At 40.8% G+C, this 25,419-nt stretch overlaps 1 protein-coding gene and 2 pseudogenes across 1 annotated transcript; 1 reads left to right on the forward strand and 2 right to left on the reverse strand.

The window, feature by feature from the left end:
* Window positions 1–2,578: 2,578 nt before the first annotated feature.
* On the reverse strand, window positions 2,579–8,030 carry LOC138987835 (endogenous retrovirus group K member 113 Env polyprotein-like). Its single transcript, XM_070370003.1, has 2 exons — window positions 7,842–8,030; window positions 2,579–5,132 (listed from the first exon to the last, which is right to left on the reverse strand). Exon 2 carries the CDS (start codon window positions 5,129–5,131, stop codon window positions 4,022–4,024), a length of 1,110 nt encoding a protein of 369 aa, XP_070226104.1. The 5' UTR covers window position 5,132; window positions 7,842–8,030; the 3' UTR covers window positions 2,579–4,021.
* On the reverse strand, window positions 6,900–7,847 carry LOC138987836 (endogenous retrovirus group K member 7 Gag polyprotein-like; annotated as a pseudogene).
* A 6,854-nt stretch (window positions 8,031–14,884) lies between the features above and the next one.
* Window positions 14,885–25,419, forward strand: part of LOC138987874 (dynein regulatory complex subunit 2-like) — a 192,969-nt pseudogene continuing 182,434 nt past the window's right edge.

A 25,419-nucleotide genomic window follows, 5' to 3' on the forward strand; every position in this document is an offset into this window, starting at 1 on the left:
TTCTGTCCATGGAGACTTTGGGAGGATCTGATTTTGTTTGGCCAGCTTCAAACCAACCTGCCAAAAATAATTTTGACTACCTGCTATTTGCCTATTTTCCTAGAAGACGATAACTTTATTAAAAGTGTGGTAAATTGCATTCTTGGCCCTAATTAATCACCCAGTCCCTGTAACCACTCTGTTTGCTAGGTGACTTTGAAGCTATCCTACTAAAGGAGTAGAGAGCTATTCAGTGACCATCTGGTCCTTGTTTACTCAGGAGTTTCCTGGTTCTAGCATGAAAATTTCCTCATTCTGGGAAGCCCCCTTTGTCTTAGGCAACTGAAGATTCTTGACCACCCTTACTTAGCAAAGTATGTTTTTTTACATGCTTTTACTTTGGGCTTGGCCACGTGATTTTCTTGGCCAACAGAATGAAACTGAAATGGCAGTGTAGGTTCTGAGCCTAAGGCATTAAAAGACACTGTATGTTTGTGGTTTTGCCATCACCATGAGAAGGACATGCTCTGATTACCCCATTAGTTCAAGGAGGAAGAGTGGTGTACAGAGCAGAGCCAACTTCAGCTGAGCAGCTCAGCCAAGCCCAGTTTATATCAGCCTACCCCAGAAAAGCTAGGTTTGCATGAGTGATAATACATTCGTTTGTTCTTTTGAACCACTGATTTTTGCTGTGCTTTATAACTCAGAAATAATTAGCCTATACTAATCAGTAAGAAAATGCACTGGTCATAACAAACACTCTCTTCCAACAACACAAGAGAAGACTCTATACATGGACATCACCAGATGGTCAACACCGAAATCAGATTGATTATATTCTTTGCAGCCAAAGATGGAGAAGCTCTATACAGTCAGCAAAAACAAGACCAGGAGCTGACTGTGGCTCAGACCATGAACTCCTTACTGCCAAATTCAGACTTAAATTGAAGAAAGTAGGGAAAACCACTAGACCATTCAGGTATGAACTAAATCAAATCCCTTATGATTATACAGTGAAAGTGAGAAATAGATTTAAGGGACTAGATCTGATAGATAGAGTGCCTGATGAACTATGGAATGAGGTTCGTGACATTGTACAGGAGACAGGGATCAAGACCATCCCCATGGAAAAGAAATGCAAAAAAGCAAACTGGCTGTCTGGGGAGGCCTTACAAATAGCTGTGAAAAGAAGAGAAGCGAAAAGCAAAGGAGAAAAGGAAAGATATAAACATCTGAATGCAGAGTTCCAAAGAATAGCAAGAAGAGATAAGAAAGCCTTCTTCAGCGATCAATGCCAAGAAATAGAGGAAAACAAGAGACTGGGAAAGACTAGAGATCTCTTCAAGAAAATCAGAGATACCAAAGGAACATTTCATGCAAAGATGGGCTCGATAAAGGACAGAAATGGTATGGACCTAACAGAAGCAGAAGACATTGAGAAGAGATGGCAAGAATACACAGAAGAACTGTACAAAAAAGATCTTCACGACCCAGATAATCATGATGGTGTGATCACTGACCTAGAGCCAGACATCCTGGAATGTGAAGTCAAGTGGGCCTTAGAAAGCATCACTATGAACAAAGCTAGTGGAGGTGATGGAATTCCAGTTGAGCTATTTCAAATCCTGAAAGATGATGCTGTGAAAGTGCTGCATTCAATATGCCCTCAAATTTGGAAAACTCAGCAGTGGCCACAGGACTGGAAAAGGTCAGTTTTCATTCCAATCCCAAAGAAAGGCAATGCCAAAGAATGCTCAAACTACTGCACAATTGCACTCATCTCACACGCTAGTAAAGTAATGCTCAAAATTCTCCAAGCCAGGCTTCAGCAATATGTGAACCGTGAACTTCCAGATGTTCAAGCTGGTTTTAGAAAAGGCAGAGGAACCAGAGATCAAATTGCCAATATCTGCTGGATCATGGAAAAAGCAAGAGAGTTCCAGAAAAACATCTATTTCTGCTTTATTGACTATGCCAAAGCCTTTGACTGTGTGGATCACAAAAAAACTGTGGAAAATTCTGAAAGAGATGGGAATACCAGACCACCTGATCTGCCTCTTGAGAAATTTGTATGCAGGTCAGGAAGCAACACTTAGAACTGGACATGGAACAACAGACTGGTTCCAAATAGGAAAAGGAGTTCATCAAGGGTGTATATTCTCACCCTGTTTATTTAACTTATATGCAGAGTACATCATGAGAAACGCTGGACTGGAAGAAACACAAGCTGGAATCAAGATTGCCAGGAGAAATATCAATAACCTCAGATATGCAGATGACACCACCCTTATGGCAGAAAGTGAAGAGGAACTCAAAAGCCTCTTGATGAAAGTGAAAGTGGAGAGTGAAGAAGTTTGCTTAAAGCTCAACATTCAGAAAACGAAGATCATGGCATCCGGTCCCACCACTTCATGGGAAATAGATGGGGAAACAGTGGAAACAGTGTCAGACTTTATTTTTATGGGCTCCAAAATCACTACAGATGGTGACTGCAGCCATGAAATTAAAAGACACTTACTCCTTGGAAGGAAAGTTATGACCAACCTAGATAGCATATTGAAAAGCAGAGACATTACTTTGCCAACAAAGGTTCGTCTAGTCAAGGCTATGGTTTTTCCTGTGGTCATGTATGGATGTGAGAGTTGGACTGTGAAGAAGGCTGAGTTCCGAAGAATTGATGCTTTTGAACTGTGGTGTTGGAGAAGACTCTTGAGAGTCCCTTGGACTGCAAGGAGATCCAACCAGTCCATTCTGAAGGAGATCAGCCCTGGGATTTCTTTGGAAGGAATGACGCTAAAGCTGAAACTCCAGTACTTTGGCCACCTCATGAGAAGAGTTGATTCTTTGGAAAATGCTGGTGCCAGCCAGCAAAGTCAATCAGGTCCGGAGAACGTGCATGGCGGGGCTGAGAAAGGAAACTAAAGCAAGAGACTACAACAAAGATGGGGTTGAGAGTTTCAGACACGTCTCTATGAAGGGACGCAGTCTGACACCAACGTTATTCAGCATCTTATATTTATACAGAAAAGCGTGAGAAAGACAAGACAGTTGACATTTTTTCTTGGTTGACCTATACATCTTACAAACAGTCACAAGAAATCTTGAGAGCATGGGAATGGCACCCTGTTATTATTTCTTACACCAGATAACATTTCCCTGTGCGTGAGAAGTTTGCACAGAACTCCAGGTGTCTGCAGTAAATAAGCGCCTAATCTCTGGGGTGGCGGGACAGAGAGCTATGTTTGCAAGCAAACCCTCAAGGACTGAGGCAGCTCCCAGAGCTTGTGTCCTTTGGACAAAGGACCCCGTTCTCACGGGCAGCTCCCTGCATCTCCCTCTTTCTTTTTATATAGGCGCACGCTTATGTTCCTTTAACTGCAGACCATTTCCATAGATGGAAGCCTTTATCATCCATAGATCATCAATCAGTTTTTTAATTAAACAAGGTGCAAGAAATAAAACAGTTAAAATTATTAAGAATAGTCCTCCCATGGCTGCTCCCAATACCAAATACTATTGACAGTAGGTACATGTCGGAAAAGTTCTTTAACAAAAGACTCAGCTCTTTTTGCAACATCCAAATCAGGTCTGGGTGTATTTTCAATGTTCATTATTTCCTGATGTAGATGCAGCAAATTTAAGGAAATATTTTTATTATGTCAAATATCTTCTAAATGAGCTTTCACCTTATCCAAAGCAGTTATACTACCATTATATTTTTTGGGAGTAACACAGATCCATCGAAAATCAGCATGACATTGTACTCGTAATCTCAACTTTGAACCTCTTCACCTAAAAATTTTACAACATCATAAAGGGCATTCAATTGATCCTCTAACTTTTTGTCAATATCTTCTTGAGTCCCCAGGGCAATGGATACATTTTGTGCCAGATTATTAACAAAAGTTGCAGTTTGCACTGATTGTGCCAGGGACAGGGCTGCAGTAATAGAGGAAGCAATAAGAGTTACCAAAGCTACAAATCCCAGAATTATTAACATTGTTCTCCTGCGATAACGCATTAAAGCACCCTCTACTTCTCTCTAAAGTTCAAGTCCCGTTTCATCATACCAAGACCCATTAATCTTTACAGGAACCATAACAAAAGCAGGCTGTCTTAAGACTAGAACCCTAGTTTGATTAGTAATTTCCCTGACGCAGTTAGTTAAGGTACAAGTTACATTATAATTTCGTAACCCAGGTTGTATTTTTACAGATTTTACTAGTAAAGCATAAGGGTGAGGCACACATGCACGAAGGTATCTCATGGTGAGATTCCACAAATAACCGTGTCTCACTTTCGATCCCACCTGAAGGTAGGAACCCTCACATCCAAGGGCGGCAGCTAGTTTCCAGATTTCTGTTTGGAACACTTGAGAGCCGCCCAAGTTCCAAATACGGGATGCAAAGTTTCTATTATCCTGAGCTCCAGGGTTTCGGGCTGGGTCTGAAGACCAGTCCCACAATGACTCATTTGTCCCAAATATGTTATAAACTGTAGCAGTTCCATCTCGACACAGTTTCCATGGTGCAGCAGTGACTCTTCCCCTTGTTCCAAAGTCGCAGAAAGGGATATCTAAAGGACCAGTTCCATTACGACGTTGAGGAGTTCCAGATTCTTTCGTTACTCCAGGAATATACAGGCTCCAACCATTGTCATAATCAGCATATCCTGACTCCCCAACAAAAAGACATCCTGTTGAATTAAAATATCTAGACAGACAAATAGGTAAGCGATCAAACACTCCATGATAAGAGAAATTAACTTGATTAGGAATAATATGTTTATCTGAAAAGCCACCCAAAGCTACAGTATCATTAGTGTATATGGGAATGGGCCGACCCTCCCAGCCCACCGGTTGGAGAAGGGGAGGGTCTGGAAAATAAGCCCAGAAAGCACTTGAATATTCTTCAGAGTGTGCAGTATTAATCTGATTTAAGATAATTAATAAGGTTATCAGGAAGCTTAAAGGCAATATCGAATCGCCCTGCACAGCAACACGATTCTGTGCCTCTCGCATCAATGCCTGGAGTTGTTGCCGAGATGGTAATTCATCATGCTCTTGAATCGCCAATCTCCTCATCTGGTTTACTAGAGATTGTCTCTGCTGTGCGTACCAGCCTTTCCGGCAGCCAGCGCGGTGCTTCGGCATCCTGCGGGAAAACACAAACATGCCCTCGTCCCCAAATTAGTACAGGATCTGGTCCATACCATTTTCCCACAAGTGGGTCTTTCCAAAAGACTTTAGGTCTTATTGTTTGTGCATCAAAGTTCCAAAATCGCTGTGCTGCTGAACGGCCACTTATATCCAATTGTAAAAAATTTAGAACAAATACAGCATGGTTTAGAGAGCTGGAGGGGGTATTGGGATACAATTCCCCCTTCTTTAGTTTTTGCAATTGATATTTGAGAGTTTGATGTGCCCGTTCAATGATTCCTTGACCTTGAGGATTATAAGGGATACCTGTTTTATGTGAGATAGACAATTGCGTACAAAATAATTGAAATTTTTTTCTAGTGTATCCTGGACCATTGTCTGTTTTTATGGTCTTAGGGGTTCCCATAACAGCAAAACATTTAATGCAATGAGCTATACAATGTTTGCTAGCTTCTCTGGATTGTAGAGAGGCATGTAAAAAGCCGGAGAAGGTGTCAATAGTAACATGAACAAATTTTTGTTTACCAAATTCAGGAATATGGGTAACATCCATTTGCCATATATGGCTTGGCAACAATCCTCGAGGATTAACTCCATAATGGGGGACTCTAAAAAATTGAGGACATGTTTGACACTGCTTAACAATCTGTCTGGCAGCTTCTCAAGTAATGCCAAATTGAAGTCTTAAACTATTACTGTTTTGATGGTGTAAGCTGTGGGAAGTTTTTGCCATTTGTTCTAATGAAGGAAATATCATACATGTAGCTTTGTCAGCCAAAGCATTGCCTCGTGCTAAAGGTCCAGGAAGCCCAGAGTGAGCACTAATATGACCAAAATAGCATTTATTAACTCTAGAACAAATTAAATGTTGTATATCACGAAAAAGAGTTTGGATAGTAGAATTCAGGGTACCAATAAATGGAACAGTCTCAATAGTGTTTAAGGCTCTTATGATATATTGACTGTCAGAATATAAATTAAATGGAGCAGAGATTTGTAATAGAGCCTGAAAAACGGCAAATAGTTCTACTTCTTGAGCAGACTTATAATATTAGTACGCCAGGCGGCAGTATTGTCCTGTATAATCAAACTAGCTATTCCATTAGAAGAGCCATCAGTAAATACAGTTGGGGCGTCGGCAAGGGGCTGAGAAACAACGATTTTTGGGAAGAGAAATTGGTGATAATGAGCAAATTGTAAAATTTTATCTGAGGGATAATGATTATCAAGCCGTCTACTAAAACCAGCTAAGGCAATAACTCAATTTAGTCAACACCATTCCCGCCTGCTCATCTCTTATCATTTTACTAATTGTCTCAAGCAGGCAGGCAACAAAATCCTGATGTGGTTCATCTGGCCCCTGGCGAATTTTAGATAAATCTTCAGTCTTTTTATCAGAATTTGGAAGCTTTTTCCATGCTCGTAGAGACGCAGCATTAATCTGAGGGTAGGCTCCAGGCAAATAATTAAGTTGACTATTAGTGTCTTGATAATCTCCCTCTCCCACCATCATTTCATAAGTGGTGTTCAGTCCCTGTCGCCGATTGATATCGGCTGTGATCCCACACTGCTCAGCAAACTCAGATTTCCATAGTAAATAATCTCCTCCAGATAAACAAGCTCGAGCAACCTGTTTCCAATCATTAGGTGGCAGATTTTGATTTCCTAAAGCCTCTGTAATAGCCTGAGTAAACAGCACAGTCGGGCCGTATTGTGCACAAGCCATTTTTAACTCTTTCAGTTGCTTAAAGGGCAGCGGTTCATAATACCTCTGCTGTTAAGCATTTTCAAATACTGGATAGATTCCTGAAAACCCGGGAATATGTTCTCCTTCTTCGTTAGCTTGCTTAATCGCTTGTTGAAGAGGAGATAATAATATCTCACTTGTAATTTTTACGTTTTCACCAGGCAAAGAAGCAGGGATAGATATAAGCCCTTGTGTTTCTACGAAAGGCGGAGGTGGATCGAGTCCAGCAAGAACTGAGGGAGGATATGCTGGAGGCACAGGCTGGCTGGAGTGGGAGTCTCCCTGTGCATCCTTCTTTACTGCTATAACAATCTTCTGAATTAAATTCTCCAGCTGTTCTTCAGAAAGCCCTGAATGCTTTAATTCCCCTTTTGCTGAGGGGGGTTGCATGTTAACCATCATTTCCCAAGGCATATCCTCTCTATGGTACTGAGCTGCTTGTTCATTTAACTCTTCCTATTCATCAGAGCTTAACACATCATCACTCCCTTCAGCCTTACAAGCTGTTCCCTCAGGCACAGCATAAAGCGGCTCAGGCGGAGGGGCGGAAGGCTCTGCAACTTCGGGTTTTGTGGAATCCCTGAGAGCCGTTTGAATTTTATGTCCCTCATGTTCAGGATCCAGACAGTCTCTTATGAGAGTCCACAAAGAAAAAGCATCCACAGGAACATGATTGGGACCATGTAAGGAATAGTATGTCTGCAATTGTTTTCCTACTTTTTTCCAAGTTTCCAGACTAACTGTTCCTTCCTCTGGAAACCAGGGACAAACCTCTTCTATAAAAAGTAAAAACTTCTCTAGCTGTAACTTATTTACATGAATTCCCCTACCTTTTAACATAGTTTTCAACATATGTACAAATAACTGGCGGCTATTGCCTTGTGCCATGATTTATTACTCTCAACAATCACCCTCCCTGCACTTTACTTTAATAATTAGGAATTCCTTGTCACTTACCTCAATCTTGGCGGGCAGCAGCCGTCGTCGGGCTCCGATTCCCGAGTCCCTGTTTGGGCGCCACCTGCCGGTGCCAGCCGGCAAAGTCGATTAGGTCCCGAGAACGTGCACGGCGGGGCTGAGAAAGGAAACTAAAGCAAGAGACTACAACAAAGATGGGGTCGAGAGGTTCAGACACGTCTCCATGAAGGGACGCAGTCTGACATCAACGTTATTCAGCATCTTATATTTATACAGAAAAGCGTGAGAAAGACAAGACAGTTGACATTTTTTCTTGGTTGACCTATATATCTTACAAACAGTCACAAGAAATCTTGAGAGCATGGGAATGGCACCCTGTTATTATTTCTTACACCAGATAACATTTCCCTGTGCGTGAGAAGTTTGCACAGAACTCCAGGTGTCTGCAGTAAATAAGCGCCTAATCTCTGGGGTGGCGGGACAGAGAGCTATGTTTGCAAGCAAACCCTCAAGGACTGAGGCAGCTCCCAGAGTTTGTGTCCTTTGGACAAAGGACCCCGTTCTCATGGGCAGCTCCCCGCAGGAAAAGACCCTGATGGTGGGAGGGATTGGGGGCAGGAGGAGAAGGGGATGACAGAGGATGAGATGGCTGGATGGCATCACTGACTCGATGGACGTGAGTCTCAGTGAACTCTGGGGGTTGGTGATGGACAGGAAGGCCTGGCGTGCAGCGATTCATGGGGTTGCAAAGAGTCGGACACGACTGAGAGACTGATCTGATCTGATCTGATCTGAATCAGTGTTATTGGGGGCTTTCCAAATGGTGCTAGTTATAAAGAACTGCCTGCCAATGCAGGTGATGTAAGAAATGTGGGTTCGATCCCTGGGTCAGGAAGATCCCCTGAAGAAGGAAATGGCAACCCACTCCAGTATTCTTGCCTGGAGAATCCCATGGACAGAGGAGCCTGGTGGGCTACAGTCCATGGTGTCGCAAAGAGTTGGACACGACTGAAGCAACTTAGCATGCACACAGCATGCACACAATCAGTATTATTAGTACCCAGGAGTGGGTTAAAATGGGCTCCCCTAATGGCTCAGATGGTAAAGAATCCACCTGCAATGCAGGAGACCCGGGTTCTATCCCTGAGTGGGAAGATCCTCTGGAGAAGGAAATGGCAACCCACTCTAGTACTCTTACCTGGAAAATCCCAGGGATGGAGGAGTCTGAAAGCTACAGTCCATGGGGTCACAAAGAGTCAATGACTGAGTGACTTCACTTTCACTTTAGTAGGTTAAAAGCTTTACATAGATCATCTTCTGCTACCATGCCATGAAATAGTAATGTAATTATTTTCCAGCTGGGAAAAGTTATAGATAGAAAGATGGAATAAACGCCCAAAACAAGCAACGAGCTGATTCCAAACCTGCTTTTAAAGTAATCCAATATCTCAAAGTTTCTAAAAGTATTCAACGAATACAAGCTCATTGTGAAAGAGTCAAGCAAACCTTGCATATATAAATAGGAAACATAAATGAGAAAAAAGTAAAACGTCATCTCTTTTCCTTCCTGCCCCTCCCCCTTTCTCATTTCTGAAATCTTCCTTTCTGAGGTAGTCACTATTCATCTTTAGGCATGAATTCTCCAGGATGATTTTCTGTGCATTGTATAAGCATGTTTCTTTATTTTAAATTTTTATGCAAATAAATATATACTATTCTGAAGTGCTTTTTTTTTCCTTTGATAACTTGGACATCCTTCTATGCCAGTGCATACAGAGGAACTTCAGGTTCTTTTATTAACTGTATATCACTCCCTAGTATGATGGCATCATAATTTGAGTTTTCTCTTAACAATAAACATGTCCATTGATTCTAACTTTTCATTCTTCTAAACAATTACTCCATGAACTTTCTTTTCATATATTATGCTGCACATATGTATTTTTTATGTTTAAAAAATCCTAGACATTAATTTTGTGCACAATTGTACATCCGTGTTTCATAATTTTTTTTTCTTTTAACAAAATATGTGCAAAACATTGTACTTGTGCACAATCAGCCAATGCTCACTGGATACTGAATTCTCTTTCTGAACCCATCCTTCCCTCTTCCCCTCCCCAGGCTTCCCTGGTTGGAGGCATTTTGTACGGCATTCATGGGCGCCTGTGAAGTGCATTAGCTGTACCTGTTTGTCCCCAGATGAAGTGGGTTGGGTTGCTATCAGCTGTTGAGTTTGTTGTTCTTCCGTTCCACATAGCATGAATGATTCTTTGGAAGCTTTACCCATCATCCTGAAAGACCCCATCCACTGCAGGTGTTTGCTGCTTAAATGACAAGTTGGTGATAAATTTCTTCAATGGAAACATTTGTCCCATTAAAGAGTGAAATCATGGCATGCAGTGGGGGTATGGAGTCACCTTAAGGTAGGCTCAGTCATTGTTTCTATTTAAACTGTTTAGACTATTTAGTTTAGACTGTTAAAGTGTCTCATATGAAGAGATTCAAAGCCTTCTGCCTTATCATATAGGTTCCTCTGGTTGGAGAAAAAACTTCAGAAAGAGAGAAAGACTTTATCAAAAGAGAAGAGAAAAAGATGGGAGGTATGGGATTAACATGTATTGCATGTCTGCTATGGGTCAGGAATTCTGTTTTTGATTCAGAGTTATTGAGAATCATTCATGTGCCAGACACAGTGCTAAGCACTAGGAAGAAGGAAAGAAAAGAGGCAGTCTCTGCTCTCATGTAGCCTGTGGTACCTTGGGGAGACACGTATAGAAGGAAACAATTATTGTGAAAGAACACACAATGCAACATATAGAAAGTGTGCACATGCTTCCCCTGGAGATGCTGGATAGGTGTTCTGGGACAAGTGACTCTTGCACTGAGATGGGGTCGGGGACCTTGAGCTCCCTTCCTATTGATACTGAATTGTGCTGACATATCTCATGTCCGGCACCAAGTCTGGGAGCTGACAACTAGATGGGTTCATTAACTGCTGCTGCTAGCTATCTGATGAGCCCCTAGGCTCTGCGAGGATCATTAGCAGGTGCTTCAGATCTTAGACCTGAGATTTAGAATCAGGGTTGGTTTTAGAAAGAGTGCTAATATATACATATATTATAGATATTAATATATATATATATAGTACTTAGCCCAAAAACATGAACGAAATTGTACCATTTGCAGAGACATGGATGGACTAGAGACTTCAAATAGAGTGAAGTATGTCAGAAAGAGAAAAACAAACATTGTATATTAACACACATAAGTGGAATCTAGAAAAATGGAATGGATGAACCTATTTGCAAAGCAGAAGTAGACACAAATGCAGAGCACAAACGTATGGAGACCAAGGCTGGAAGGAGGGGCTGGGATGAACTGGGAGATTGGGATTGACATATACACATACAGTACAATGTATAACAGATAACTAATGACAACCTACTACTTTATAGCACAGGGAACTCTACTCAAGGCTTTGTGTGACGGAGGGGATATATGTGTACATATAGCTGATCCACTTTGCTGTACAGCAGAGACCAACAACAGCATTGTAAAGCAGCTAAACTCTAATAAAGGAAAAAAAGAGAGAGCACTTGACCTCCTAGGTATAACACAGCACTCGCTGGGTGACATACCCTGTCTCAGTAGCTTGGGTCTATTGAATCGTTTAATCCCCGTAACAAGCCTATGAGATAAGACACCATTTTTCTTTTTTAAAATACATTTTTATTGAAAAAATATACATATACATGACAGACATAAATCCTAAGTGTACATTTCCGTGAACTTTCATACATGGAACATGCTTATGCAACTGGAACTCAGATCAGGACATAGAGCGTTGGTAGCACCCCAGAGACACGCCCCATTCCCAGTCACTACCCTCCTCTTCCCTGAAGCTGTCACTGCCTGACTTGTCAGTACAGATTAGTGCTGCCTGGTTTTTAACTTTATATAAGTGGAATCATATGGCACGTACTCTTTTGTGTCTGGTCTCTTTTGGTTCAGTGTTATATTTTCGAGCTTTGTCCACATGGCCGGTTGTAGCAGAAGTTTATTCATTTTCATTGGTGTCATTACTCCATTGCATGATTATACTGCAGTCTATTTATACACTTTAACAGTGAAGAAAATTTGCTTTTTTATAATGAATTCATCATAATGAATAGTGGTACTAGTTCTGCCTAACAATTTGTATGTGTCTAACTATATATGTATATGTGTGTATATATATGCCCAGAACCAACAGAAATCAACATATTTGTTTATACATGTGTGTATATATACACATAAACTGCCAAACCATTGTTTCTAGAGATTTTGCCCATTATACTCAGCATGAGGAGAGCCTTCTCTCATTCATTAGCACAAAATCTGACATTCTTTCCTACCCTTGGCTCTGTCCTGCATTGCAACCAGCCTAACAAGCATAGGCTATGTCACCACAGCCACCTTTTGGCCACTCCTTGGATCAAGATGTGCACATGCCAGCAATGTGGCCTGCCTTTGGAAAATGAGCTTAGGGAAGAGGTTTCATGCCCTTTTGATTCATGCCCAATTCTGGAGTCCTGGGTGTCTAGACCATTGTCCAGGGAGGAGGGGGTATAGGTCCTGAGTGGGCATGTTCTTGGGCTCCTCACTCCATGGGATGGAGCAGGGTCAGGGTGGGCCCCCCTTGACTGGTCTGAGGACAGTATTACACTTAGGTGCCATGTATGAGAATCCTAGTTTGTTTCACTTCTTTGTCAAGACTTGATCTCATTAGTCTTTATTTTAGCCCTTCTGCTGGATATGTAGTGGGTATCTCATTGTGGGCTGAACTGATGATCAATGAGGCAATGAGGTACAGTGTTTTCTTTTTGTATTTTTTACCATTTGGATATGCTCTGTTGTGAAGTGTCTGTTCAATGATTTCCCACAATTTTCTATCAGGTCACTATTATCATCCCCAATTTTACAATGGGGAATTGGGAGCATAAAGAAGACAAATAACTTTTCCAGTAACTAGAAGTAAAAACAGAGCTAGGATTTGAATCCAGGATGTCTGACTTCACAGCCCACTTTCCTAATTCACTCAAATAGTCAGACAAGAAAACCAAACTGGTCTTTTGCATCTGCTATGACTCACTGATATACAGCTTGAGCTCCCCCTAGCGGAGGAAAAGAGTTGTGTTCAAGATTCCCAAGTGGGGACTACCTGCTGCTGCAGCTGCTAAGTCGCTTCAGTCGTGTCCGAGTCTGTGAGACCCCATAGACGGCAGCCCACCAGGCTCCCCCGTCCCTAGGATTCTCCAGGCAAGAACACTGGAGTGGGCTGACCACCAGCTTGATGGCTTAAAAAAGCACACAGTTATTCTATTGCAATTCTGGGGGTCAGAAGTACAAATTGGATTTCTAAGGGTGAAACCAAGGTTCTCTATTTGGAGGCTTTGGAGAGGGTCCCTTGCCTTGCCTTTTCACCCTCTGCCTTACTGCATTCTTTGGCCCATGGTCCTTTATTCCATCCTCAAGGAATCTTTAAATCTCTCTCTGCTCTTTCACATCAGCTTCTCCAACACAGTCAAATCCCTTTATTCCTTCCTCTTATAAGGATTTATGGTTGCATTTGGCCCAGGATAATCTAGGATACTCTTTATATCTCAAGATCCTTACTTCGACCACCTCTACAAAGGTACTTTTTCCACATAAGATTAATATTCCCAGTTTCCTGGATTAGGATCTGGGTATCCATGGGGGCCATTATCAGCCTACCACACCCGTCTGCCATTTTGAGTCAATATGTGCATGTCATGTGTTTCCCCTGCAAAGATTTGTACTTGGAAATAAACTGATTCATCACCTGATTCACTTATACTGAATATCAGCCAAACCATTGAGAAAATTTCTGCTCAGAAATGTCTGTCTTTGTGGTTCCCATGAACCTCTTACTTCCTTAAGATCTGTTAAAGTGTTCTAGGCAGGAACCAACAATGGCTAGCATTTATGTTTTAGTTCAGATATAAATTCTTTAGATGATTCATGGGGTTTCTTACCATGAAATCATCTTTCTAAGAAGCTTCCTTTTCTCAGAACCTGATACACTTTCAAGTTTTCTATGTTAAAAAATAGCTTTCTGTACCACTTCTGCTTTGCACATGTAGTGAATCCTGGTCAGGAGTGACAGGAAGCTCACTTTCGTGCGAGGGCTGGCTGCCCCGGGACACCTGCTGTGCTAGTAATGAACCCGCGATGCCTGACGCCTGTTGTTCTTCCCCACCACCAGACCCCAGTTGCCAGGTGGAGGGCTCAGCTGCCCTCAGTCCCAGGATCTTCATAGCTTTATCCAGAGGCTGGGAGTTCCCACTCATCCTGCTTTTCTTCTTCCACATGATTCACATTGTGTGAGGCTTTAACTCCGGGTCCCCAAGAGAACATTTTTATTCTGTAGCCATTTGTTGTCCATTTATTCATCACATGTTTGCCAAGTGCCTACTATGTACGTGTCAGCCTGCTGGATGCTGGCAAATTAAGGATGAGTAATGCACAGATCCTGCCCTCAGGATATCAAGCTGCTTAGTCACAATATGATAATCCTGCATATTAGTCCTTTTCAACGGCAAGTGATGGGAATGAAATTCACACTCACTTAAATATGAAAGAAGATGTCTTGATTTACATTATGGAAAAGTCCAGGGATAGTACTGTGTATCAGTCTGGGTCCAAATTGAGAAGAGTTCAATCAATCAAAAATGTGTGTGTGTGTGCAAAGTCACACTAAAGGGCTTATTACAGGAATTGTACTGTGCTATGCTTAGTCACTCAGTCATGTCCAACTCCTTGTGACCCCATGGACTATAGCCCAACAGGCTCCTCTGTCCATGGGGATTCTCCAGGCAAGAATACTGGAAAGGGTTGCCATGCTCTCCTCCAAGGGATCTTCCCAACCCAGGAATCGAATCCAGGTCTCCTGCATTGCAGGCGGATTCTTTACCATCTGAGCCACAAGGGAAGCCCTATTAATAATAAGAATTTGACCTATGCAATTGTAGAGGCTGGTTAACCAGTTTCTGTAAGGTGGTCTTCATCTTAGATACTGGAGCATGAAGATCTCCGAGCTAGCTATAAGGAAGCTAGGTGTGAAGTGGGAAGGACCAATCGAGAACAAACTGGCACTCCTGCACGTAAGCCAGAACCTATGCGGTCGGATGGGAACCTCCGTCAGTCTCTCATCATCTCCAGTCCACAGGGGACTCCTGCAGTCCAACAGTCGAGTAAACTGCAGGGAAGTCTGAGGGAAGGCGGAGTTGATGGGAACCTGGCTGCTGCCCCACAAACACAAAGGCAAGTCACCCACCAGCACAGTACACGTGTGATGGGCAGTATCCAGGCCCCTTCCCCAGCTGGCTCAGACATCAGAACGACACGGCTGCCTTCATGCCTACCCTCTGAATCCCACACAGAACATCTTTACCATTAGTGCCGCCTGCGAAGCACATTTTAACAGCAGGCACCAGGTAGCGCAAGTAGTAAAGAATCCGCTTGCCAGTGCAGGAGACATAAAAGACCGGGTTCAATCCCTGGGTCGGGAAGATCCCCTGGAGGAGGGCATGGTAACCCACTCCAGTACTCTTGCCTGGAGAATCCCAAGGACAGAGGAGCCTGGCGGGCTAAAGTCCCTAGGGTCTCAAAGAGTCAGAAACGACTGAAGCAACTAGACACACACACCAAGAATACATGAGTGATTTTCCCCAGGGAAAATCAGGGTATCCATACTAAAAAGGCAAACCCAGCCTCAAAGTAAAAGTCTACTAATACAGAGAGAAGCCCAGGGAAGCTTTGCCATAGGACGTAATGGTATCAATACAAAAGCAGCTGGATGCACAGAGGCTGAGATCTGGAAACACACGTATCAGTCTTTATTGCTACTTCTATAATCTAATTACCTGGCCTCAAGCAAGTTGCTTAACCTCTCTGCAACTAAATGATCTCATTTGACAAGGGAAAATGTTAGCCTAGATTTATTCATTCATCCAGAAAGCAATTATTGAATATTTAACCATATGCCACACCCTGGGATGGACAGAAAGCCCTTAAGGAGCTTTATCATCTAATGAGGGAGACAAGCAAAGTTACAACACATACAAGGGATGCAGTACAAGAAGGATAGGAGCTCCTTTCTGGGGCAAAGTTTAGGGGACAGGAAGCTTCCTAAGAACTTTTAAATGACAGGTAGGATTTTATTGGCAGATGGATGGAGAAACTTCATTCAGCTGGTAAGGACAGCAGATTCGTGAAGGGGCAGAGTAGTAGAGGGACAGGCCACATATGAGGCAAACTTCAAGGGTTCAGGGCACTTGCGGACAATGAACAAAGATAGGTTCTCTGTTAAGGATCTGAGCAAGAATTTCAAGCCACACTCGGGAGTGTGGCCATAATCCTGAGGTGGGGCGGGGTGGGGATGATTTGGGTAGGGGAGCCTCATGAGTGGTGTTCAAGAAGCTGGGTGTCAGTAGGGAAAAAGAAGGGGAAGCAGGGCAAGACAAATGGTTTCTCACATCCAGGTGGCAGAGGCTGCAAGCTGGGACTTGGGAAGTGGTGGTCTGTCTGGAGTTAAGGGATATTTAGAGGGTGGATTGTTAGGCTGTAGTCATTTACTAATGGTGAAGGGAAAATGCCAGACCCCAGACTGACAACCAGGAGGAAGGAGGGCGGTTGCTACCATCTAGAAAGGGAAAAACCAGAGGAGGAGTAGGCTGGGAAGAGGTGGAGGGAGGTGTTGAACTCAGTGTGGAGTATGTTGAACTTGTAGGAGGCTTAGGTGGTCCATGAGGACCAGAGGTTCTCTCCTTATGCTAGGAGTCCTTGATTGTACTGACTGTTCATGCAGATTTTTGAGCCTTTCTTATCTACTCATGAGGATGTAAGAATACATATCATCATAAATATACAAGGACTTGAGAAGTGCTTCATAGCTACAAGGAGTGTGTCTATTGTGATATGCTATTGCCAGTGTTTAGTAGGAAAGCATAGCTGTATTTTATGATTTATACAACAAAGGAATGAAAACAACACATCTATTCCTAATTCCTCTAATTTTTTATCACAGAGGGAAATCATGGAGTAGGAAAGAACTCTTTCTGATGATTCTTCATAAAATGCTTTCTCCACTCTTCAGTTGAAATGACAGTCTATGTGAAGAATAACTCTTGGTAAAGAAATATTTCTTCTTCTTCAAAATTTCTATTAGTTGTATATTATTACCATTCTTCATGATAGGAATGCGAAAGACATTCCAACACAACTGGATCTTTATACTACAATAAAAACAGTCTCTAATCCTATTTCCCATACCATTTCCATTTTCTTTAAAAATGATGTCTTTTATTTATATAATATTGTATATATCTAGAGTGAGGAGGATTTGTGTTAATCCAAATTTCCTTCTAGAGTTATATCAAGTACAACTCTATTTTTAAATGATTGTGAAAATAAATTTGCCCAGCATTCTGGGGGCTCTCTGTTCAATGTCAAGGCATATGATGAGATACATACAAACAAAATAGATTTGAACATGATCACAGTATCTCCTAACAAAGTTCACTGAGGTTGCTGCTCCTGCTGCTGCTAAGTCACTTCAGTTGTGTCCGACTGTGCGACCCCATAGATGGCAGCCAACCAGGCTCCTCTGTCCATGGGATTTTCCAGGCAAGAGTACTGGAGTGGGGTGCCATTGCCTTCTCCATCACTGAGGTTAGGGTTCATCTTTTCCTGTGTCTCTAGAAGATGGAAATCTACAAGATTAAAGCCCATCTTTACATTCACAAAAGTTCTCTTTTGGGGCTCAGGAAGGCAAAGGGACTTCTAAAATTTTGTTTTTCAATTTTATTTAATTTTTAATTTTTATTTTATATTGGAGTATGGTTGATTTATAATGCTGTGTTAGTTTCAGGAGTACAACAAAATGATTTAGTTACACATATACAGATATCTATTCTTTCTCAGATTCTTTTCCCATATAGGTTATTATTGAGTATCGAGTAGAGCTCCCTGTGGTATACAGTAGGTCCTTGTTGATTATATCTATCTTATACAAATTTATTTGTCTATAAATAAATAAAGGAAGGAGACATGTTTTCCCCTTAACCCTTTCTTAAATTGGATTTATTAATTTGATTGGAGCTAGGACCAGTGACTTAGGACAGACTGAAAATTTGGACTCTGTTTGTATGAGGACACAAAGTATATATGAAATTGATGTCATACGCTGACATGACATGCCTGCATACGCATACATGTCAGGGGCTTCATTTAAATGCGAAGTTCCCATTAAATCCTTTTCACAACTTTGTCAAGTAAATCTAACTATTTGTATTTTACAAATGAGAAAAGTGAGATTCAAGGATGTTAAATGACTTGTTATTAGTCATTGTTATAAATCAGGTTTGTTTTCATCCGAAGCTTAAGTTCCTCCTGCTTTGAAAAATTCTGCTGGTTCTATACCTGGATGTACACACTTTATCTTATAGGTGGAGATAAAAATCACAAGGAGCAATTAATTATAAGTTAAAAGTGAGGAATTCTTGTCTTAGCTTCATTATGGATCATTGAACTCCTCTTACAGCAAAAGTTTCTATATCCACAAAATAAAGATAAAGGCATTGGTATCTATTCTTTCTAGCTTAAATGGTTGGTATAAGGAGTTGGAATTGGAGGAGTCAGAAGAAAAGAATTCACATTCCAGTCCAACCACTCGCTTACCAACTCTGCAACCTTGAGCAAGTCACTTCACAATCTCACCTCAGCTTCCACATCTATTAAATGGGAATATTGATAGTCTTCCTATCTCACATGATAAAATGGGAATATTGATAATCTTCCTATCTCACATGATAAAACACCATTGAAATGAAACCAATAGTTGTTGGTAAAGTTCAACAGCCATTTATATACAGGATTTGTAAGGTATTATTCCTCTGAGCAGAACTTGTACTGGAGAACAGAGTGTGTGTATGTGTTAGTTGCTTAGTTGTGTCAGACTCTTTGCAACCCCATGGACTGCAGCCCACCAGGCTCCTCCATCCATGGGAACAGAGTGTAAGCAAGAAATTTGGTGACTTAAACAATATAAAGGTACTATCTTAATTTTCAGTAGGTCAGAAGTCCAGTGCAGGTCTCTCTGGGCTAAAATCAAGGCATCATGGGGACTATGTTACTTTCTAAAGGATCTAGAAGAGAACCTATTTCTTTGTTATTTCCAAAAGCTAGAAGTCACCTGCATTCCTTGGCTCCAAATCTCTTTTCATTGTCTTTAAAGCCAGCACTGTGGCTCCTCTCTGTGCTTTCTTTGATTGCTCCATCTTTCTCTGATCATAGGTGGGAAATTCCTTGATTTTAAGGATTTATGTGATAAGATTGGCCAACCTGGACAATACAGAATATCCTCTTCCTCCTCATCTTAATGACCATAAACTTAATTGCATCTACAAGTCCTTTTTGCTGTGAACATAACATATTCAGAGGTTCTGTGGTCATTCTGAGGGAGGGTATCATTCTGCCTGCCATGGTGTATAACATAGTAGAAGTAATGACTATGGAGTTACTGAAAGTGATTTCGTTTTTCTAAATTACCTAGCCTTTGCTGCCTAGAAATCTGTATTTTACAAAGCTCCCCATGTGGTTCTAATGAATAACCAGGTTTGAGAACCACTGCCCTGGGAGCTATAGTATAATCCAATTATTTTCCAGCAGACGGAAGAAAAGAAGTGAAGGTGGATCTTGATTTATTGTGTGAAATCTAGATTCCCCAGAGACACTTTCTCTGGAAGATATTTTAAAAATCTATTTCAAGATAGTTTTTTCCCTGGAGTGTTTTGATTGTCATTCTAAAGCCGTGGCAGAGACTTGATGAACTTTGTGGGTCACTACCAACTGTCCAACTTTATAAAAATGTGTCAAGTTCTGTAAGTGTTACAATGATCTTTAGAAAAGATTTTCCCTGCAGAAAAGAGAGCATTTACTTCACACCCATTAAGCTAAGTGATCATGACACTTTCACACCCCTGAGCACATTGAGTTCTTGATAGAAAATGAGACATTTAGCGTATTGTAGAACCATAAAGACATTGGGGATTTTACTGAAGCTTTCATTTCTCAAAAAAAAAAAAAAAAATCGATGTGTAAACATAAAACTAATGTACAGTTGTTTCTTCATTTTGTAGATAATTTGCTTTCTGAAGATTCAACAACAGTTTTCCTAATTTTACATAAGAAAAGACTGGTTTTGAACAGATGCCTCATTAATGTGTTCTTATGTTTCTCTCTTTCAATTTCTTCATATTCAGTTCAGTTCAGTTGCTCAGTCGTGTCCGACTCTTTGCGACCCCATGAATCATAGCACGCCAGGCCTCCCTGTCCATCACCAGTCCATCGAGTCAGTGATGCCATCCAGCCATCTCATCCTCTGTCATCCCCTTCTCTTCCTGCCCCCAATCCCTCCCAGCATCAGAGTCTTTTCCAATGAGTCAACTCTTTGCATGAGATGGCCAAAGTACTGGAGTTTCAGCTTTAGCATGAACACCCAGGACTGATCTCCTTTAGGATGGACTGGTTGGACCTCCTTGCAGTCCAAGGGACTCTCAAGAGTCCTCTCCAACACCACAGTTCAAAAGCATCAATTCTTCGGCACTCAGCTTTCTTCATAGTCCAACTCTTATATCCATACATGACTACTGGAATATTAATTTTTTACAAAAATTATTTTAACCCAAGACTCAATGTATTTTACAATATAAAATGTACTCTGTCCCAAATTTTCAAACTTCATGAGTAGAGGAATTATTATTGGAGTGAAAAGCTGATAGTTTTGTCTGTACATCACCCCTATATGCTGTGGGAATCTGCTATTGTCTGCTCCTTTGCTCTCAGGGGTGAACATGTGATCCCAAGTGGACCAACTTTAATAGCTTATCCTTTCAGGAGCAGTGATTGGCTTAGACATGAGCAGGTGACTCAAGAATGACCAATTAAATGTTGAATGATGGAGTATTTTCCACCCTCCACTGCCACCTTTTTTCCCCTTCTGTGCTTGCTAAACTGGAAGTGACCCTGGGTCAAGTAGAAGTAGTTTTCCCCACCAAATAATGAAGAATTGGTTTGCATAAAAGTGAAGTGAAGTCACTCAGTTGTGTCCGACTCTTTGCGACCCCATGTAGCTCACAAGGCTTCTCTGTCCATGGAATTTTCCAGGCAAGAGTACTGGAGTGGGTTGCCATTTCCTTCTCTAGGGGATCTTCCTGACCCAGGGATCAAATCCGGGTCTCCCGCATTGCAGGCAGACACTTTACCATCTGAGCCACCAGGGAAGCCTATAAGGAAGTGAGCATTTGGGAAGAGGCAGCGAAGAAGGATGGGAAAAGGGACCTATGGCATTCTGGATGGAACTGTGTTGATTCCTGAACTTCCAGAAAGTGAAGTACCTTGTTCTTGGAGCTATCTTGAATTGAGTTTGAAAACTAACTGAATTGCAAATAAATAAGTCCTGACAAATATAAATATGTTCTACATTTTCTGGATGAATAAACTGAAACTCAGAAAAGTTAAGTAATATGATCTATTCAGTAAGTAAGCCAGGCTTGAAGTCATGTCCTAATGCTCTAAATTCCACGTTCTTCCTACTAGACTCTAACTCTAAGATCTCTCTTAAAGAGATCTGACACTCATGGGAAACATGTGATGTAAGAAATAGGTCAAATGCGGCTGGCTGAGGAAGATGCTATACAGAAAACTGAGTTAGTTGAACTGCTTTTGATCCAAATTTACAGAGATCTCTTTGTAGTCTTAACTTGCTTTTCTGTGATTACTCATGAAGGTGACCATCATTTCATATGTATATTCAGTATTTGTGATTCTTAGCCATGAAATACCTGCTTGATATTTATTCCCAGTTTTTCCTTTTGAGTGTTTGTCTTCTTTTTTTTTTGGCAGGTATTTTAACACATTATGGCTTCTGTTTCCTTATTAATTCTCTATGTTGCAAATATCCTCTTCAAATTTATAACATTTCCTTTTAACTTTCTTTCAGATGCTTTTATGAATAGCTATGTTAAATTTTAATATGATCACATTTATCAATATTTTCTTTTATGATTCATGCTTTTGTCTTAAAAAAACTCTTACTGAATAAACCTTTTATATTTTCTTCCAGACATTAAAATTTTTTTGTTTCTTACATTTCAGTCTGGACTTGTATTTTTCTTTTTCTCTTAAGGAGAATTCTGAGTGTGAAGGAGGGCCCAAGAGCACAAGTTGTCTGATCAAGTTGTAGAAACGATTATTCACCGTCTGGTGAGATCATAGTGCCTATGAAAAGCCCCAGGGATAAACCTCTACTTTGTGAGCTGTCTTGAGAATAGGCTGTTTCTGGATCGCTGGTGTATCCCCAGAACTTATATCAGAACCTGTACATAGTAGGCAGATGGTAGGCAATTAGTAGGCATGTGTATTTGTGTGTATTATAGAAATTAAGACAATTCAGAAAATACAAAGTTTTTTTTTTAAAAAAAAACCCTTACACGTAGTAATTGTCAATAAGTATTAATAGGTATTCATCTTTCCAGATCTTTACAAATATTTCTGTGTATTTACATATATAAACATGTATACATATTCATGCACACAATGTAGTTTTTAACACAAACATTTTGTTATTTTTGTTATAGTTCTCTCCCCCCACCCCATTTACTGTGTGTGGGAGATTATTCCATGTTCATTTTTAGAATTCTGTAGCATTCTATTTAACAGCTGCATAGCATTCCATAGTATGAACGTCTCATAATGTTAAAATTATTTCCCTGTTAGTGGGAATTTTCCTTCTTATAAACAACGCTTCCCTGTTCAATTCTTGACCAAGTATGTTAGCACATGTATATGTCTTTCTATAGGTCAGAGTCCTAGAAATGAGGGTGTTGGGTCCAAAATATATATGTGTTTAAAATTTTGTATAAATATTCCCAAATTTGTTATGAATTCAAAGGTTTTGTCTTATGAGACAGTAAGAAATATTGACATTGGTATGTCAGTTTATTTTTGAGAGGGTGTTTAGCATGAGTCCAAATTATGAGGACAACTGCTTTCCAATTAATTGTTTGAATAGCTAGTAGATACTGTTCTCACGTGCTGGCCTCAACAGCTGGCCAATAGAAGCACAACTGGATTCCTTTTAACCCCCTACTCCCATGTGCCAAGCCACTTCAGTTGTGTCTGACTCTTTGCAACCCCATGGACCGTAGGCCTCCAGGCTCCTCCATGGGATTCTCTAGGCATGAAAACTGGATTGGGTTGCTAGTTCCTCCTCTAGGGGATCTTCCTGACCCAGGGATCACCCACGTCTCTTTCGTCTGCTGCATCGCAGGTAGGTTCTTTACCACTAGCCCAACCTGGGAGAATTCTAAGTAGGAGGGAGAGCCTGGAACATTGTGTTTGAGCTCTGAGAGCAATCTCTCTACGTATTCAATTGGTTCACAGAGGGAGTCTTGAATTGTCCATTTCTGATATATACTATCTTTAATCGTAGTACATGAAAAAGGGTACTTGTGTGTTTTTTGCTTGTGTGTGTATAGAAATTCATTTATATTTATTAAAGAAAATCTAAAAACAATCAGAAAAGTATTAAGAACATTGAAATCAGCTCTAGTTTCATAACCCAGAGATAAACAACATTAATATGTTAGTGTATATCTTACCAGATATATATAGTTTTTCTTTTTAAACAAAAGTAGTACTACCATATAATACTGCTCTGCAATCTGTTTTATTTTCTCACTTAAAAATATATTGTGAGCTTTCTGCCCTATCGATAGGGTCACATCAGTGTTTAAGAGAAGGCATAAGCAATTGACTTTCAGCTGAGAATTTACAAATAGATTTCAGGTGTAAATGGTGGAATTTGAATTAGAATCCAGGTCTATATGCCTGTAAAACTGTTGCTTTTCTGTCATCCTTGCTGTTTTGGTCACCATAAGGAATTTTATGTGTGGTTTTTGTACTCAAAGTCCCGGCTTTACACTCAGTTAGTGATTAGCTTGAAAGTTATTTCTAAGGGAAGTTAAGGAATATTAGTCAATTTCTCCAACTACAGAACAGTGATGAAGCACATGTGTTTATTCTTTTTTCATTAATGGAAACAACCCCTTCTGTGGAATAAGCAGAGAACTGTGACAACTGGAACTAGAGCGCCATCTGTTGGTCATAGAGAGTTCTAGGCCCTTAACTCAATAAAATTATGAAGTAAACAATCACTATTGCTTTCCCCAACAATGAAAAAACTTTTAGCAGCAATCTTGGAACAAATGTCAAGGAAAGTTAGTAGCTAACAGTTGTAGCCCCAGTTTTTAAAAAGTTATTTATTGAGGTGAAATCCATATATGGTGAAATTACCATTTTATGGTAATTCAGAGGCATCTAGTACACTCACAGTGAAACCTCTTCTATCTCATTCTGAATCATTCCCTTGCTATGCTATGCTAAGTCACTTCAGTCGTTTTCGACTCTGTGCGACCCCATAGACGGCAGCCCACCAGGCTCCCCCGTCCCTGGGATTCTCCAGGCAAGAACACGGGAGTGGGTTGCCATTTCCTTCTCCAATGCATGAAAGTGAAAAGTGAAAGTGAAGTTGCTCAGTCGTGTCCGACTCTTAGAGACCCCATGGATTGCAGCCTAACAGGCTCTTCCGTCCATGGGATTTTTCCCTTACTCCTAAGTAAAACCCGTTACTCATTAAGCAGTTTTCCCTGATACCGCTACCTCACAGCCCTTGGAAAATATCAACCTGCATTCTGCCTCTATGGGTTTATCTATTCTGGATATTACATGTACACAGAATCGCAGGGTATGTGATGTTTTGCAATTGGTTTCTTTCTCTTAGCAAAGTATTTTGGAAGTTCATCCATGTTGTAGCATGAATATGTATTATGTTCCCTTTCATGACCAAATAATATTCCATTCTGTGTATATATCAAAATCTGTTTATCCAGTCATCCGATGATGGATGTTTAAGCTGTTTCCACATTTGGCAATTATGAAACGTTCTGCTATGAACATGAGTGTCTGTGTATTCTTTGAGTACCTGTTTTCAATTCTTTTGGATAAATACCTAGGCATAGAATTGCATTAGCCTCGATTTTAACATAAAGATATGGATGAGAAGTACCTGGCAATGGGACTAAAGTTGTTGTTTGGTGCAAAGTAAAACAAATTATTTCAACAGAAGATAACAAATCTTTAATGGATCTAAGAAAGGACATTTTCTAATGGCCTACTTCAGTGATTCATTAAAAAACTGTCAGAGTTACCTGAGGTGCTTGTTTTAGAATGCAGCTTCTGCTCTACTGCCAGCCCCCATTCTGATTTAGCAGCTTTGGGTGTGGGAAGTACCTGTCATTTTAGAATTTCTCTATCATCAAGAAACCCATCAATCAAGTTAACTTGATTAAGCCTCAGGTAGCTTATCATTGCTATGAGGGCAGCACGACAAAGTATTGTAGATTTGTCTTGAGGATTAATTTAGAAACAGTGGTTTTTCACAGTGCCAGCAAGTATCAGGTGTCAAGTAAATGTCAATAATCTTCTCCTTTGTTTC

The sequence above is a fragment of the Bos mutus genome, chromosome 5 (genome assembly GCF_027580195.1).
Source record: "Bos mutus isolate GX-2022 chromosome 5, NWIPB_WYAK_1.1, whole genome shotgun sequence".
NCBI classification, from domain to species: domain Eukaryota; kingdom Metazoa; phylum Chordata; class Mammalia; order Artiodactyla; family Bovidae; genus Bos; species Bos mutus.